At 40.3% G+C, this 17,453-nt stretch overlaps 2 protein-coding genes across 2 annotated transcripts; both read right to left on the bottom strand.

The window, feature by feature from the left end:
* Nucleotides 1-2,831: 2,831 nt before the first annotated feature.
* LOC137651573 (uncharacterized) lies at nt 2,832-7,889 on the bottom strand. The gene is made up of 3 exons (XM_068384801.1): nt 6,812-7,889; nt 5,048-5,233; nt 2,832-2,836 (listed from the first exon to the last, which is right to left on the bottom strand). Exons 1-3 carry the CDS (start codon nt 7,887-7,889, stop codon nt 2,832-2,834), a joined length of 1,269 nt encoding a protein of 422 aa, XP_068240902.1.
* LOC137651572 (uncharacterized) lies at nt 7,886-8,287 on the bottom strand. The gene has a single exon (XM_068384800.1). It carries the CDS (start codon nt 8,285-8,287, stop codon nt 7,886-7,888), a length of 402 nt encoding a protein of 133 aa, XP_068240901.1.
* Between the last annotated feature and the right edge of the window lie 9,166 nt (nt 8,288-17,453).

Genomic DNA, 17,453 nt, shown 5'->3' with positions numbered 1-17,453 from the left:
CTAAAGAACCCTTCAGCCATCTTCAAGAGAAAGCAGTTGATCTCTTCAAGAGAACTACTCAATACAAAACCGGAAAGTATGTTGTTCAGCTACCTTTCAAGAGTGATAAGCATCCCGCTTCAAATTATGCTAGAGCCTTTGCCCAACTCATGTCAGTCAAAAAATCAAAGAACCCTCAATTGGATACTGATTACCGTAAGATTCTGGATGACTATCTTTAAGAAAATTTTATTGAGCCTGTCCCCTTAGGCACCCCTGTTGATGGAAAAGTACATTATTTATCGCATCACCCAGTAGTTAAGAATTCAGCCACCACCCCTATACAAATTTTCTTTAACGCTTCATCCAGGTCAAACCCAAATTCTCTTTCTCTGAACGATTCTCTGTACACAGGACCCAATCTTGCATCGAAGATTCAATCGATGATTTTAATGTTCCGCAAGAAGCCCTTTGGTTTAACTGCAGATATTTCCAAGGCATTCCTTTGCATAGGGATTGTCCCAGAACAGAGAGACTTCTGTCACTTTCTTTCCTTTGAAGATCCAGAAATGACAAGGATCGTTGCATATCGATTTAAAGTTGTTTTGTTTGGCTCCACCTCGAGCCCCTACTTGCTTAACCAAACTATGCAACATCATTTGGACAGTCAGCCCAGTAGATTAGCGTCGACACTCAAAACCAGTTTCTATATTGATAACTTTCAACGCTGTTATGTCGACTCCAAAGATATTCTGAGTGAGAGGCCCCTTAATCAGGCACTTATGTTAAAGGCTAACATGCCTTAGCCAAATGGACGACTAATGCTCCTCTTAACACCGATTTCACAGAAAGAGGCATTCATGATTACCTCGGTCTTGAATGGGATACTGTTAATGATACCTTGAATGGTAAATTACCCCCTGAATTAAAGATTAGTCATTCCCACATCAACACTGAAAGAAGGTCGTGTCCTTGTTCTCTTTTATTTAAGACCCTATTGGTCTTATTTAGCCTGTTACAATTTTAGGCAAACTCTTCATTCAAAAACTGTGGATGACTGACAAGGGCTGGGACACCCCTATTGACCCTGAGCAAGTTCAAGATCTAAGTGATATCATTAAAAGTTACAAAGGTCTTGAATAAATTAAAAGTCCCTCGTAATGCGCATGATGGCAGTCAACCAGCATTGCACATTTTTGCCGATGCTTCCAAGCTCGCTTTCGGAGTAGCTGCTTACATAGTCCCCCAGGGAGGTAGTTCTCGCCTTCTTACGGCTAAAGCGCGAGTCACCCCTAAGCGTATGTTGGAAATGGATGAAAGCTTAACCATTCCCAAAGTTAAGGTTACTGCTCTCTTAGTGGACTGTCGTTTAGCCAAACACTTGTTAGAACTGTGCCCTGGCATATACGCTTCGGTCACTGTTTGGTCTGACGCTTCAACTGCCCTCCAGTGGGTCCATAATTCTAAAAGTAACTCCCTTTACGTCCTTAACCGTGTGGAGGAAATAATCAACATTAAATGCAGAAAGACCCTACTCCATCCCTACAGTTATGGGGGACACCAGGTGGGAACCGGGGTTTTGGGTGGGGGGGGGGCACCCCTCCCCCTATACTCCTACCTAGCCCTACCGGAGGGGGGGGGTCTCCGCTCCCACCCCCCCTGCGACCCAACCTTAAGGCCACTGTGATTTTCAGGGCAATTCTGAACCTAATAAACCCACCTAACCTAGCCTAGGGGCCCTGAACCCCTACCTAGGCCTACCGGGGGGGGGTGCCCCCCTGCGACCCCTCCTTAAGGCCACAGTGATTTTCGGGACACTACCGAACCTAATACAACCACCTAACCTAGGGCCCTGTACCCCTACCTAGGCCTTGCCCCTGTGACACCCTCCCCCCCTTACGGCCATTACCTAACACATCCATCAAACCAAATCCAAAGTGATGGTACTGCTGTATACATCGTTATACTATCATCATTAAAATATACTCTATAAATTAATGAAGCTTACCTTAAACTGCTGGTTCAGAAAGATGTGCAGGTGCTTTGAGGAAAACGTGAAGCCGTTGCGAAGGTTCCTTGACATGCAAGACAATTTTTATTTTGTAAAATTAAATTGTTTCTCTGGCACAGATCCACTAGTTTTTCAATATTTCCCGAATAAGTTACAACAAATTCATTGTAAGTTAGGAAACAGTCAGGACAAGAAGATGGAATTTCAACTTCTTGTGCAACATGAGATGACATGCTTGCTATGGTCTCCATGTCTAAGAACGAAATGAAAGGCCTGGGTAAGATAATGTATTGTCGCGCTGTTGTATTGTCGCACTGTGATTGGCCAAACATGTATGACGTCATAGTGGATAGGCGCTGTGATTGGCCAAACGTGTAAGACTTCATAGTGGACTAGTTTGTTTGAGGATTATAGTGGTTACAGGGCTCATTTGAGCAAATACAAGACACAGTCAACAATAACAACAGACTTAGAAAAAGTCTGGGAGGAAGACATGAGTAGCGTGAGTTTGATCGTCGATATATAAAGAACTAGGCATTTGCGACAGATAATACTATACAGAAATACTACAAAAGACTTGCTTTACTCAGGAAATATATTATTATAATAGATTTCCCATAATGGTTGAAACTGTAATAATACCCATAGATTAAGTATAGATGCAATAATGTTGAAGATATATATTGATTGAATGGAGTCTCAAAAAAAAAAAAAAAAAGATGTATGAGAAAAAATCCGACAAAATTTTATTTTTATGTATGATGAAAAAATCGAATGTACTGTAATATCTAAAAATTGAGCTTCAATATTTACTGAATTATCAATATTACCATACTAATTGCTAACCTGAAGTTACAAAAAAATATTTTATGACGAACAACCAACGAAATATCAGTCTAGCTAGGCAGAATTCTTTCATCTCTCTAAAGGTCAAATTCTTCATTATTTTTGTATTGGTCTGATGCCAAGTTGTGATTATAGGTATAACAATTGAAGTTCCCCTAACTATCCAAACGTGATCTAAGTATTTTACATATGTTGGCCACCAGGCCACAGTGCGTCAACTCGCCATATGCTGTAGGTTGTGGGAAATAATTCTGTGAAAGGCCTCCCCATTTCTGATTTCCAGAATCGAGCCTGAAGGATAGAGCGCCAACACTCTCACACTTGACAGACTAGAGAACCGCAACGAAGAAAGTTTGCTTTCCTTGCACACGTTTAAGTCCAAAGATTACTCTATACTGGGACTGTCGGCACCGACATCACCTTGATATTCAGACGTTACTTCGGGGCACAAAATAGTAAATAACAATCAAGTGTGGTTGGACTGAACCAGTTACGTTAATGACAGTTTCACAAAACGTTAGGGGGAGCAGTTCTGTAAAAGTCAAAACGTCCTAAGGACCACCAGAAAGTAATACCGTAGAACATTACAATAAAGGATTGACACCGATAGCTTTACATTGACGTAAATATAAACTTTCAATTAAGTCATATCTCACCTCATGAGATAACTCATTTAGTCATTTCAAAATGTAAAGGTTAAGTTAAAAATAGTTAATAATTTTAGCCTAAAAATGGCGTTTATTTCCTTAAAGTACTACAGGAAATTTCACATAACTGACGCAGGAAAAAAACCAGCAAAACTACCTAATTGAAATTTGAATAAAGACCGTATGACATATGAAAAATGCCAAGAAAATGGTCAGATCACTTAAATCGAAAATCAATAATCTAATGATTAATCAACCAATGAAAATAATAATGGTGACTGAAATAATACCAAAAGTTCTACTCACTACTTTGAACACATTCCTCTCTGGCAAAAAATTTCAAACTATATAGAGGGGAACGGGAACACAACTTATGGTAACGGACACGCCACAAATGATTAAACCAGACAGTTTGAACATGACTTCCTAGCTAAATGTGCACATTGTCAAATAAAGGCTAGAAAAAAAGGGGGGACAGTTACTTGGGCAAGGTTGAACACCGTTAATTAGTACTCACGCTCTAGACTCAGGGTTGATTGTAGACTTTGTAGTGAAAGCATCTTGTGAACTGTTAAGAACACAGCGCATCTTCAGTTCTGCAATGTCCTGTTTTGTCCTCGTCAGCCTATCTTCTAAATAATGGCTCAAAGCAAGGCATACTGTTGGTTAGTAACTTGTTGACCAACAGGTAGTTGAAGCGATACCTAAGGTAAAACGACGTCTAAGTTGGAGCGCCGTCCAAGTTGATGGTGCCCACGTCCGCCTTCTACGCTTCCTGTTTTCAAGTAGGCCGCTCGAACCCTCCTGTCTGCCGCCACTGAGTTGGTTCAAGCCCGTCGAGTGGCTCTTCTTCCAATTTCCATGAGTACATGGTTCGCTGAAGGGTGCCTTTTTTATATACAAGGATCATTCTTGAAACTCCAGGGGAAAGTTATTATAAAGAAATCCTACTGTCTGGCTTATAAAAATCAATATACATACAAAAATATTAAGAAGCGTTTAGCGATGTTCAATAACACAGGAAACAATCCTAGCTAAACAGACTTATAAATAGGTACCGAGATATAAATAGTAATAAGCTAAGATCAATGAGTTACGTAAATTAAAGAGTTACTTAAATACTAACCAATTGTGGTTAAACATCCAAAGCTTCAAGAGCATTTGGAACAAAACGCAACCAAGCATTGGTTTTAGAAATTGTCTATGGCCGGTTGCATCATCAGAGCATTGTACTGTGAGCTTACGAAATAAGAGAAAATCCTCTACAGAGGAATGAGGTGATGAAAGGTAAAGCATTACAGTGGAATGATGCACATGTTAGCAGCAATAAATATTTAAGGGTATAATAATGAAGGTTACAAAGGAAACAAAAGAAAACCGAGATGCGTAAAACCCAGAAAATAGCAAACAAAAAATAAAGAAATGGAATAACGGGAGTGACTAAAATAAAGCGTGGAAAGAATTTCCACACCCTGCCAGGTAAGAGCAAAAAAGAAGGAGGGGTCCACTAACAAGATGGAGGGTACGGAAGGAAGGGGGCATTCCCCATCCCTTTCAAATTTACAGCACTTTCTGGAAGGCACAGGCTTTATCATCTGTTGCCCTCGAGAGGACACAAAATCAGGTCTGGGAAGAGGGGCGACATCATCAGAAGAATCGTCATTTAGAGGATCCTCTGAGGGAGGATCTGGTAAATCGGGTGTCATGAGCGCATCAGGATCACCTTGCTCCAGTTCAGTGATATAGGGACCTGCGACATTTATCTCCAATGGGATAAGAAGGCTAATGGGACGCACATATATTCCATGAGGGGTGCGCACCTTCACAGATCTAATATGACCATCTTAACCGGGGTAGGTTTAAAAAATATGGGCCATTGGATAATCTTCCTGATTTACTTCGTCCAAAATTAACAAGCATAAATCTCCAATATTAAGAGGCACAGGGTGGATATGATTATTTTTTATGTGATGTTCACGAAGGGAATCAAAATAATCCTGGGTCCATCATTTTAAAAACACTTACAACATTTTCGTGAGTTTCTGATAACAAGCTGGGAGGCTGTTCCCTTCCTTATATATGGGGTCATCGAGGTTGGTCATAAGGACCTGAGGAGCAAGTGGGAGGGTTCGACTGTAAAGCAGATGACTCGGTATCAAGGGGGTATCAGTAACGTAGTTGACATCCAAGTAAACTAAAAGTCTATCGTTGATGACGCATTTGGCTTCTTGTACCAAAGTGACAAATTCATTATAGGTAGGATACAAGTAATGCATGGCTTTCCTTAAATTAAGTTTGGTGAAGCCTATTAGCCTTTCATAAAAACCTCCCTGCCAAGGGGCACTCGGAGTGATGAATTTCCATGTCATGTTATGGGAAGATTTAAACCCATCAATTACAGGGTGATGTATAAGTTCAGTTAGAAGAGTTTGACCAGCTTGGAAACTGGAAGCATTATCAGAGATGATACAGTGTGGCATACCAAATCGAGCGGCAAATCTGCGCACTGCTTGCACAAATTCGATGACCGTTAACGAAGTTGTGACTTCTAGAACTACGGCTCTGGTTGCTGCGCAGGTGAAAACCAAGATATAAAAAAAATCTACTTGTGAATTGTATACCTTAGAAGCTTCAGTGAAATCTATGCCAGTTACTCGGAAGGGCACTCTTGAAATGAGGTGATTTGGAAGATACTTGGCTAATGGAGGCATTGGGTATGGGGCCGCTTGCACCTTCCGGCAATGGATGCAACCGCGCAAAATTTTTTTGATTTGCTACCGCATTTGGGGAACCCAAAATTGTTTACGTAATTCAACAAGGAGTGTTGAAGTATTACAGTGCAGCAAACGTTCATGCCACTGTCTGACGATAAGTGTCCAAAGGGCATAATGATGTTCCAGCAACATGGGATCTACATAATCTAATTCCACGGGGGCATTTATGAGACGGGAACTAGCTTTGAGAAGACCTTGGTTATCCAGGTAAGGTTTACGTTGGCCGATGAAAGCTCGTTCGTCCGAATTGAGACAAACGTCTTCACCTTGCACCTGCTTCAGAATGTTAGGATAACTTTGGGCCTTGGAACATTTCAACATGACTGTTAAGGGTGGAAGGTTGAATTTATTGGTTAGATTAGGGCAACGTTGTGACAAGGGTTGTATCCATTGGGGAATTAAACGAAGGAGTGCAGTGTATCACTTGATCGCGTCGTCAAGGGAGCTGTAATGATCAAACAGTCGTACTCCGGGGGGATCGAGCCGAATAGGGCATGCACATATCTCAGGGTTAGTAGAGAACCTGCTTTGATCGGGGTACTCTGAAGGATTACTGAGCCAAGGAGGGCCTTGTAGCCAAAATTTATTCTCAATAATATGCCTGACAGTGACACCACGCGATGCCAGGTCCACAGGATTGCTATTAGCGGGGATATGTCTCAGGTTAAGATTACAAGTTAATTTAATGTTGATTATCTCCTCCACACGGTTAAGGACGTAGAGGGAGTTACTTTTAGAATTATGGACCCACTGGAGGGTAGTTGAAGCATCGAACCAAACAGTGACCGAAGCGTATATGCCAGGGCACAGTTCTGACAAGTGCTTGGCTAAACGACAGCCCAGTAAGAGCGCAGTTAACTCAAGTTTGGGAAAGGTTAAACTTTCATCTATTTCTAACATGCATTTAGGGCTGACTCGGGCTTTAGCCGTAAGAAGGCGAGAATTACCTTCCTGGGTGACTATGTAAACAGCTAATCCGAAAGTGAGGTTGGAAGCATCGGCAAAAATGTGCATTGCTGGTTGACTGCCATCATGCACATTACGAGGGACCTTAATTTGTTCAAGACCTTTGTACCTTTTGATAATATCAGTTAGTTCTTGAACTTGCTCAGGGTCAATAGGGGTGTCCCAGCCCTTGTCAGTCATCCACAATTTTTGAATGAAGAGTTTGCCTAGAATTGTAAGAGGAAAAATTAGACCAATAGGGTCATAAAAAGAAGAGATCAAGGACATGACCTTCCTTTTAGTGTTAATGTGGGAATGACTTATCTCTAATTCGGGGGGTAATTTAACATTTAAGGTATCATTAACAGTATCCCATTCAAGACTGAGGTAATCATGAATGCCTATTTCTGTGAAATTGCTGTTAAGAGGGGCATTAGTTGTCCATATGGCTAACGGCATGTTAGCCTTTAACATAAGTGCCTGAATGAGGGGCCTCTCACACAGAATGTCTCTGGGGTCGACATAACAGCGTTGAAAGTTATCAATATAGAAACTGGTTTTGAGTGTCGACGCCAATCTACTGGACTGACTGTCCAAATGATATTGCATAGTTTGGTTGAGCAAGTAGGGGCTCGAGGTGGCGCCAAACAGAACGACTTTAAATCGATATGCGACGATCCTTGTCATTTCCGAATCTTCAAAAAAAGAAAGCGACAGAAATCTCTCTGTTTTGGGACAATCTCTATGCGAAAGAATGCATTGGAAATATCAGCAGTTAAACCAAAGGGCTTCTCGCGGAACATTAAAATAATCGATTGAATCTTTGATGCAAGATTGGGTCCTGTGTACAGAGAATCATTCCGAGAAAGTGAATTTGGATTTGACATGGATGAATTGTTGAAGACAATACGCATAGGCGTGGTGGCTGAATTCTTAAATACAGGATGATGTGGTAAATAATGTACTTTTCCATCAACAGGGGTGTCTAAGGGGACAGGCTCAATAAAGTTTTCTTCAAGATACTCATCCAGAATTTTACGGTAATCAGTAACCAATTGGGGGTTCTTTGATTTTTTGACTGACATGACTCAGGCAAAGGCTCTAGCATAATTTGAAGCGGGACGCTTATAACTCTTGATAAGGTAGCTGAACAACATACTTTCCGGTTTTGTATTGAGTAGTTTTCTTGAAGAGATCAACTGCTTTCTCTTGAAGATGGCTGAAGGGTTCTTTAGTGATACCAATGGTGTCAAGTTTCCAAAGGTTTCCAAGAGCCGGGTTTATAGTCATAGACGAGTCAACATCAATTCAGTTAATGGTAATTGTGACTGGGCTGACATCTCTTGGGTCCACGTCAGGACGTGACCAATTAGGCAACTCTCCCCATACTATGTAACTGGCGGTAGTGCTAAACAGGTTTACACCTTGGATATTATGGGTACGCTTGAGGAGCCTGGGAAGATAATCGGCACCAAGAATGATCTCAATACCAGCAGCATTATCATCGGGATGTTGATCCGTGAGACAAATTACATTAGCTTTTAGCGTACGGACAGTACGGGTGTAACCTGGTGTATTGATGCCTTTACCTACATTGGCACTAACAATAGCCACAATCTTATGTCTCCGGCTGTCGATTTTCATATTAAATTGTACTAGATCAGAACTATTAGGGGGTTCGGTACAATTTATTGAGTTAAGCTGGAACACCATCTGTCCAACAGGTTTAAGATTTAATGATTTAACAACATTTGGGTGCACAAAAGTACGTTGTGCACCACAATCTAGAAAAACTCTTACGGAGTGTTTGAATTTACTGGAAACTAATTCGGCAGTGAAAGTCGGTAATGCAACTGGGGCAAGGTCATTAGGCTCAACATTCACGGTGTTGTTGCAGATACAAGCAATGTGATTGAAGTTTACCGCAGGAGTATTGATACTGGGAGGGATAAGGGGTTGCATATTAGGGGGGGTTATTAATTGGAGGTCTAAGGTGTGGGGAGTTAGGGGTGTTGTTAGCAAACCCACTAATGGGTTGGATGAACTGGTTGGATACTGCAAGGATATTTCGGCATACAGGCAATTTATGAGCCTGCTGACAGTTCAGGCAAGCAATGTTAGCATTGCAATTGCTGGCAAAGTGTTGAGTAGAAAAACATTTTGTGCAACGATTCATTTCTCGCAACTTTGATATCCTACTGCTTGAATCGGGGAAATTGGGACATTTGGATTGCACGTGGTCACTATTGCCACCAAAAATACTTTAACCTCTAAAAGTCCCATTACTGGAGCCAGCGATAGGACATCCATTTGATTGACTAGGAGTCGTTTGTAGATCCAAGGGGCCAGACAGGCCCATTATTAACTTTAAGTTTAGGTACATGATTGTTCACGTTGGAGGAAGGAGGTTTAGGCTGGTTAAGTGATTTACCGTAAGAGCGCGGGTTTCCGTAACGGTTGGCTCGCGCGGGTTTATCATAGGTATTAGGTTTGGGGCCGTCGTCAGGGCTGGTCATAAGCTTCATCATTTCCTTCGTGCGAGTATAAGCATACAGGGCTCTTTTCAATTCGGCCGAGGTTACTTCCTCGGGATTGTAATATCGGTAAACTATACCTAGGTGGAAGGGTCTGAGCTTACTAGTGAAAACATGCTCTAACATTACCTTTGGTAAAGACGACCCAGTTAGTTGTACATATTCTGTTTACGTGTTGTCCCATTCCATGAGGAAACGATGGAGATCAGTGCTATCATCATTAGGGGAGGATGTTTTATAAAATTTATTTATCACTAGGTGTTTATTCACAACGAGGGACTCATACTTTCACTTAAGACTGTCTATCTACCTTTCATACAGACACTCTGTCCACACTTGCTTACCGAGAAGTTTACGCATTGTCCCTCAAGGGTACACAACAAAATCTTGTATTTTTGTGTGGGAGAGTACTTGGAGTTTTCATGTACCGTGTGGCGAAACAAACTCCACCAGCCGGACCAACAATCTCTACGACCATCGAAGGGAGTGGGATCAGGATCTGCAGCGACTGAGACGCATACAAACTAAGGGTTAGCGTTTGGCGCTTGAGGAAGATTTGAAGGGTTGATTTTCCCCTGTGTTACAAGTTGAAGGTGCATCGTTTCTGCGTCAGTTAACAAACTGACTAGATCGGTATGACTAGACAGGACAGTGGGGTTGTTCCAATGAGGTTTCCACAAAGTTTTAAAGTCCCTGAGTTCCGCAAGAACTCTACCTACTTTGTTTTTACAGTGCTCTAAACCCTCTGGGGTTGCACAGGCAAAATCTATTGAGGAAACAGCTTTCAGAGTTATGTTTGCTTCTTTGTAAATGAATCTGAACTCTTGTGTTTGTCCTTCAAGACGAGCATTAAGGTCTAAAGTGGCCAGCATCTCCACAGCCTTTTGTGGAAGTTAATGTGACTGACTTTGGCCGCCATCTTGGGAAGACCACATGTCTGATGGTACAGAAGGTCCACAAAAAAAAAAAATTATGCAGACAAACAAAGTTAAACTTAAATAACACACGGCATAGAGAATGTTACAGACAAACGGTCACCCAGAGGGGTACAAAGGACAAGGATAAAGGTAGCCAACCTATAACGGGGAACAGTAAACCATACAGAGCCTCTGTCCACACTTGGTTACCGTGAAATTTGCGTGCCGGTCCCTCAAGGGTAAGCAAAATAATCTTCTATTTTTCTGGGGGAGAGTACTTGGAGTTTTCATGTACCGCCTGGCGAAACAAACTCCACCAGCCAGACCAACAATCTCTACTACCATCGAAGGGAGGGGGATCAGGATCTGCAGCGACTGAGACGCTTACAAACTGAGGGTTAGCGTTAGGCGCTTGAGGGGGATTTGAAGGGTTGATTTTCCCCTGTGTTACAAGTTGAAGGTGCATCGTTTCTGCGTCAGTTAACAAACTGACAAGATCGGTTCAACTAAACAGGACATTGGGGTTGTTCCAATGAGGTTCCCACAACGTTTTAAAGTCCCTGAGTTCCGCAAGAACTCTACCTACTCTGATTTTACATTGCTCTAAACCCTCTCGGGGTTGCACAGGCAAAATCTATTGAGGAAACAGCTTTCAGAGTTATGTTTGCCTCTTCGTAAATGAATCTGAGCTCTTGTGTTTGTCCTTCAAGACGAGCATTAAGGTCTTAAGTAGCCGGCATCTCCACAGCCTGCTGTGGGAGTTTATTGTGACTGACTTTGGTCGCCATCTTGGGAAGACCACATGTATGATGGTACAGAAGGTCCACAAAAAAAAAAAAAATGCAGACAAACAAAGTCAAACTTAAATAACACATGGCACAGAGAATGTTACAGACAAACGGTCATCCAGAGGGGTACAAAGGACAAGGATAAAGGTAGCCTAACTAAAACGGGGAACAGTAAACCAAAGCGATAAAACAAATTAATGGTTAAGGGGAAAAAATTAACAGATCAAAATAGCTGCTCCAAAGCTCACAGTACATACAAAAGATCTGAAACATATACCGATGATCTGAACTAATAAAATAAAACCTGAGTTCTCCTCAGGGTAGAACTTTCTGTCTAAAACTCTTGGTTACACAGGTACCTTTATTCGTCAAAGGTTACCATAAATTACGTCCTAAAACACTGCACATCTCGTTACCTATCAAAGTCTGGGCTTAATCATTCTACAAATTGGCTAGTGTGTGAGTTTCTTAGGTGCGACTTATCAGGGTGATGTTTATGTAGCGAAGATGCTACATATGAATTTATAATGTTTATAATTTCATCATTCCACAAATCAATGGTGTCAGATCTGGTTCGAAGGACCAGTGTTATTTATTTAGGTGTAGGATATAATTCCTGGAAAGGCCTCCCCGTTTCTGATTTCCAAACCCGAGCCTGAAGGATAGAGCGCCAACACTCTCACACTTGACAAACTAGAGAACCACAACAAAGACGGTTTGCTTTCCCTGCACACGTTTAAGTCTAAAGATTATTCTATACCGGGACTGTCGGCACCAATATCACCTTGATGTTCAGACGCTACTCCAGGGCGCAGAATAGTAAATCCCAATCAAGTGTGGTTGGACTGAATCAGTTAGGTTAACGACAGGTTCACAAAGCGTTAGGGGGAGCAGTACTGTAAAAGTCAAAACGTCCTAACGACCACCGGGAAGTTATACTGTAGAACATTACAATAAAGGATTGACACCGATAGCTTTACATTGACGTAAATATAAACTTCTCCTTTAGTCATATCTCATCTCATGAGATAACTCATTTAGTCATTTCAAAATGTAAAGGTTAAGTTAAAAACAGTTAATAATTTTAACCTAAAAATGGCGTTTATTTCCATAAAGTACTACAAGAATTTTCACCTAACTGACACAGGAAAAAAACCAGCAATACTACCTAATTGAAATTTGAATAAAGACCGCATGGCATATGAAAAATGAAAAATGCCAAGAAAATTGTCAAATCAATTAAATCGTAAATCAATAATCTAATGACTAATCAACCAATGAAAATAAAATACCAAAAGTTCTACTCACTACTTTGAACACATTCCTCTCGCGCAAAAAAATTCCAAACTTGATAGAGGGGAACGGGAACACAACTTATGGTAACGGACACGCCATGAATGATTAAACCAGACAGTTTGAACATGACTTCCTAGCTAAATGTGCATATCGTCAAATAAAGGCGAGAAAAAATGGGGGGAGAGTTCCTTGTCCAAGGTTGAGCACCGTTAATTAGTACTCACGCTCTTGAGAGTTGATTGTAGACTTTGTACTGAAAGCATCTTTTGAACTGCTTAGAACACGGTGCATCTTTAGTTCTGCACTGTCGTGTTTTGGCTTCGTCAGCCTATCTTCTAAATAATGGCTCAAAGCAAGGCATACTGTTGGTTAGTAATTGGTTGACCAACAGGTAGTTGAAGCGACACCTAATTTAAAACGACGTCTAAGCGGAAGCTGCGCCTAAGTTGAAGGGGCTATGCCTACCTCCGCCTTCCACGCTTCCTGTTTTCAAGTGGGCCGCTCGAACCCTCATGCCTGCCGCCACTGAGTTTGTTCAAACCCGTCGAGTGGTTAATTTTTCAAATTTCCATGAGTACGTGGTTCGCTGAAGGGTGCTTTTTATAAATACAAGGATCATTCTTGAAACTCCAGGGGAAATTGATTATAAAGAAATCTAACTGTCTGGCTTATGAAAATTAATATACATACAAAAAAATTAAGTTGTGTTTAGTGATGTTCAATAACACAGGAAACAGTCCTAGCTAAACAGACTTATAAATAGATAACGAGATGTAAATAGCAATGAGATAAGGTCAATGAGTTATGTATATTAAAGAGTTACTTAAATACAAACCAATTTTGGATAAACATCCAAAGCTTCAAGATCATTTAGAACAGAACCCAACCAAGCATTGTTTTTAAGAATTGTCGACGGCCGGTTGCATCGTCAGAGCATTGTACTGTGAGCTCATGAAATGAGATAAAATCATCTACAGAGGAATGAAGTGATGAAAGGTAAAGCATTACAGGGAAATGATGGACATGTTAGCAGCCATTAATATTCAAGGGCGTAATAATGAATGTTACAAAGGATACAAAAGAAAAACGAGACGCATAAAACCCAGGAAATAACAAACAAAAAATAAAAAATGGAATAACGGGGGTGACTAAAATAAAGCGTGGAAAGAATTTCCACATAGGCTACTAATGTTTTTCCACAATCTGACAGAAGAGAGCAATGTATGGTTTTATCACCTATATTTAATGGGACTATTATTATGTAAATATATTATATTTAGGCTCAAATTTAGCAGTTACTATAGCCAGACTAAATTGAAAGGGTTGATTTTGATTGATTATGAAGCTTATCAATCTTTCACAGGTAAAGAGTAATTTCCACTCTATCTAATAATAAAACCCACCTATTGAAAACCTATGGAAACTTGACACCTTCGACACCAGCAAAGAAACTTTCAACTCTCTTAAGAAGAAGGCAGTTGATATCTTCTAAAAAACCACTCGATTTGCTTACCATTCAATTACCACCCAAGAGTGATTCCTTATATCAGGGGTTCTTAACCGGGGGTGCGAGCCTGGTTCCTAAGGGGTGTGAGGATACCTGTGAAATATTGAAGAAAATATATGTTAATACCTACGCTTTATATTTTTTCGCAGCCGGGCTTTGAATCATCGATTGGTTCAGTCACTTTATGAGCAAGTAGGCTAGGAACACACTGTGCTTTTGTACCATACTGAAGTGAGGTGGCTGTCACGTGGTCGTGTGCTATCTCGTGTGTTTGAACTGAGAGGAGAAATTCACTATTTTCTCTATGAAGTGGTACAAGAACTGGCCATACATTTCAATGACCCTAGTTTTGTTCAGATGCTTGCCTACTTGGCTGATGTGTTTTCAGCACTCAATGAACTCAATCTCTCTCTGCAGGGAAGGGGACTTAACATTGTGACTGCAAGCGAGAAATTGGCTGCATTCAAGGGAAAACTAGTCTTGTGGATAAAGCGTGTGAAGTTGGGGAATTTGGTAAATTTCCTCTGCCTGGAAGAGACAGTCACAGAAAATTCTACCCTGCCTCCAACCTTTGTTGCAAAAACTGTTGAACATATGCAGTTGCTGTGTATTTCCTTTGATGGTTACTTTTCATGTGGAGAGTTACAAGCCTTTAATAACTGGATCTTGAACCCTTTCATGCAGAATTTGTAAGATGATGATGATGATCGCAGCATCAAGGAAGACCTCCTCGACATGAGACACAATCGTGAAAACCAAATGGAGTTCACTAATAATCAGCTGGGCTTCCAAGCTGGAAGCATACCCTGCAATAGCAACGAAAACACTCAAAGTGCTGGTATCTTTTGCATCTACTTATTCGTGTGATCAAGGATTTTCTTGTCTACTTCACATCAAAACGAAAAGCAGAAATAGGCTGAATTCTGAACATGACATGCGAGTAGCACTCAGTACTAAGACACTAGGACTTGATGCCATTATGGTGAAAATACAGCAACAACAAAGTCACTAGGTTTACAGTGCAGTACAGGCAAAATATAATGAAATTTTGAACCAAATAAAAATGAATATTCTTGTTGATACTTTTTTTTTCTTGAAAGAACTTTAAACTTCATGAATGATTACAGAATAAAAAAAAAAAGTTTTATTATTACATAAAATTTGTATTTTTAGCTTTTTCATATATTCAGAATCCAGGGGGGGGGGGTTGCGAGAACTGACTGCTGATTTGAAAAGGGTGCGAATACTGAAAAAGGTTAAGAACCACTGCCATATATCTAATAGGACTTGTGGCTCTTAAAACAGTTTTTCAACCTTAACCTCCATGTGGACTCAGCCAGCGCCTGCCCTCTCTTGTTGTAAGACAAGCATCCTCCCCAACCAATTATGGGCCTAAAGGTAACATATTTATATAATAATAGTCCCATAAAAATAGTTGATATAACCATACATTGCTTTCTTTTGTCAGATTATGGAAAAACTAAAGTTTAAACCAGCAACAGTTTTTTTATATAATACTTTATTGTATTTACGAGGATATCCACTATTATATCCGGCGCAAATTAGTAGCTTTGGAGACACGAACAACTAAAAAGGAGTTTGACAGTGGAAAATCAGTTTTTGTTTTTCTGAGCGGGAATACAAAAAATGATTAAAATAAGGGAATCTGTTTAATTAACGACACCCACCTAAACAAACTTGCTTACCTGGTGTTGGGGATTGGCCCGGTGACCCCAATCTCTTTCCTTTCACCTCACGAGACCTTAAAACAAACAAATAAAAAACCTACATATATTGATTAGTTACCTCACTTCTCCTAACACTTGTTTAAACATCATTCTAGTGCCAAATAGAGTTTGTAGAAAAAAAAATGGAAAATTTGTGCTGATGACATTTATGTCAATAAGTTTAGATTCAATGGTTCGGTTTGCTTGTGCATATTACACAATAAAAACAATTAGGGTGGCAAAGATTTTGCATTGATTTCAAATGTTGATTTTTGGCAACTGGCTGGACTGTCTTATTGATGCATTTAACATACAAAATAATTGAGACCCCATTTATTGAAATTATTTCATCTTTTCTCTCAAATTAAAATTATTACAGTGCAATAATCTCATTAGGACACAGCGAATACAACTTGAGTATCCAATATTATTGTTGAAAGATTACATAATGTTAAAACAATAACAATCCTTAATATTAAAAAAAGGAAATTTTCTAAAGTGTACATATAGTAACAATATCAATGCTCTTTGCAAGTTATTGATAGGCTTAGTGTATGCCTTTATCTATTAAGTGGAAATATCTATTCCTTTTTCAAGCTCATCAATTTCCAAGAGCATTTGACAGATATTAGGGTAAACCTCCTCATCAACTTCACACATGCACATATCTATGATTACCTGGATCAGTGGTACTTGTAACTGATCCTTTTGTAACCACATTTGATGAGATGAGTAACTGTGGCTGGAGGAGGAAGACCCTCAAAGAGACTGGTACTAATCTATACCCTTCTTATTTCCACTCATAGGTTGATGTTAGTGGTAACTAAGGGTAGAGAATGTCAACTCAATACCTCACCATTGTCTGGTAATGAGCTCGGCCAATGGCTTCATATAAGGTTTCTATTGTTGGAGGCCGCTTTCAAGCTTCTAGGTGTTTCTTGGTGATAAGCCCTCATCTGAGATTAGCAAAATTTACCAAAGCTGTGCCAAGCTTGTTCAATGTTAACTCCCAGCTCCCTAGAGGTTCCTAGGACATGAATACAGATATCTCCTTTACCAAATCTCTGCTCCGTCCCTACAAACAAGTAGGATTCCCCTTGCCAGCAAGTCAGCCTTTTATATCTGCCTCTAAATAAGGCATGAAATACTATTAAAGAACCAGCCTTTGCATCCCCAAATGCATTCACTAATGGCCCCAGTGTGATTATTCTCTTCTGGTTTACCACCTCAGGGACAAAATATGGATCCCTGCAAAACTAATTGTAATGATGTTTTGTATGGTCAAACATTAATGACATGGACTGAAAGGTAAATTCTGTTGTTCTTTGAGTAGCATCCAAAAATACTTGTGTCAGCATATTCATGGGATCAGCAAACATATTGAAGAGCCATAGAATTTGAGAGCACCTCCTGCCACAAAGTAACGATTGGGGGCTACCCTCGAAAGGGTCGAGTGCTTTCTTTGCAAGATAAATCAGCAGT

This window comes from Palaemon carinicauda, chromosome 13, assembly GCF_036898095.1.
Source record: "Palaemon carinicauda isolate YSFRI2023 chromosome 13, ASM3689809v2, whole genome shotgun sequence".
Classification (NCBI taxonomy): domain Eukaryota; kingdom Metazoa; phylum Arthropoda; class Malacostraca; order Decapoda; family Palaemonidae; genus Palaemon; species Palaemon carinicauda.
Note: the sequence above shows the minus strand (reverse complement) of the source record. Positions and strands in the feature narration are given on the sequence as shown.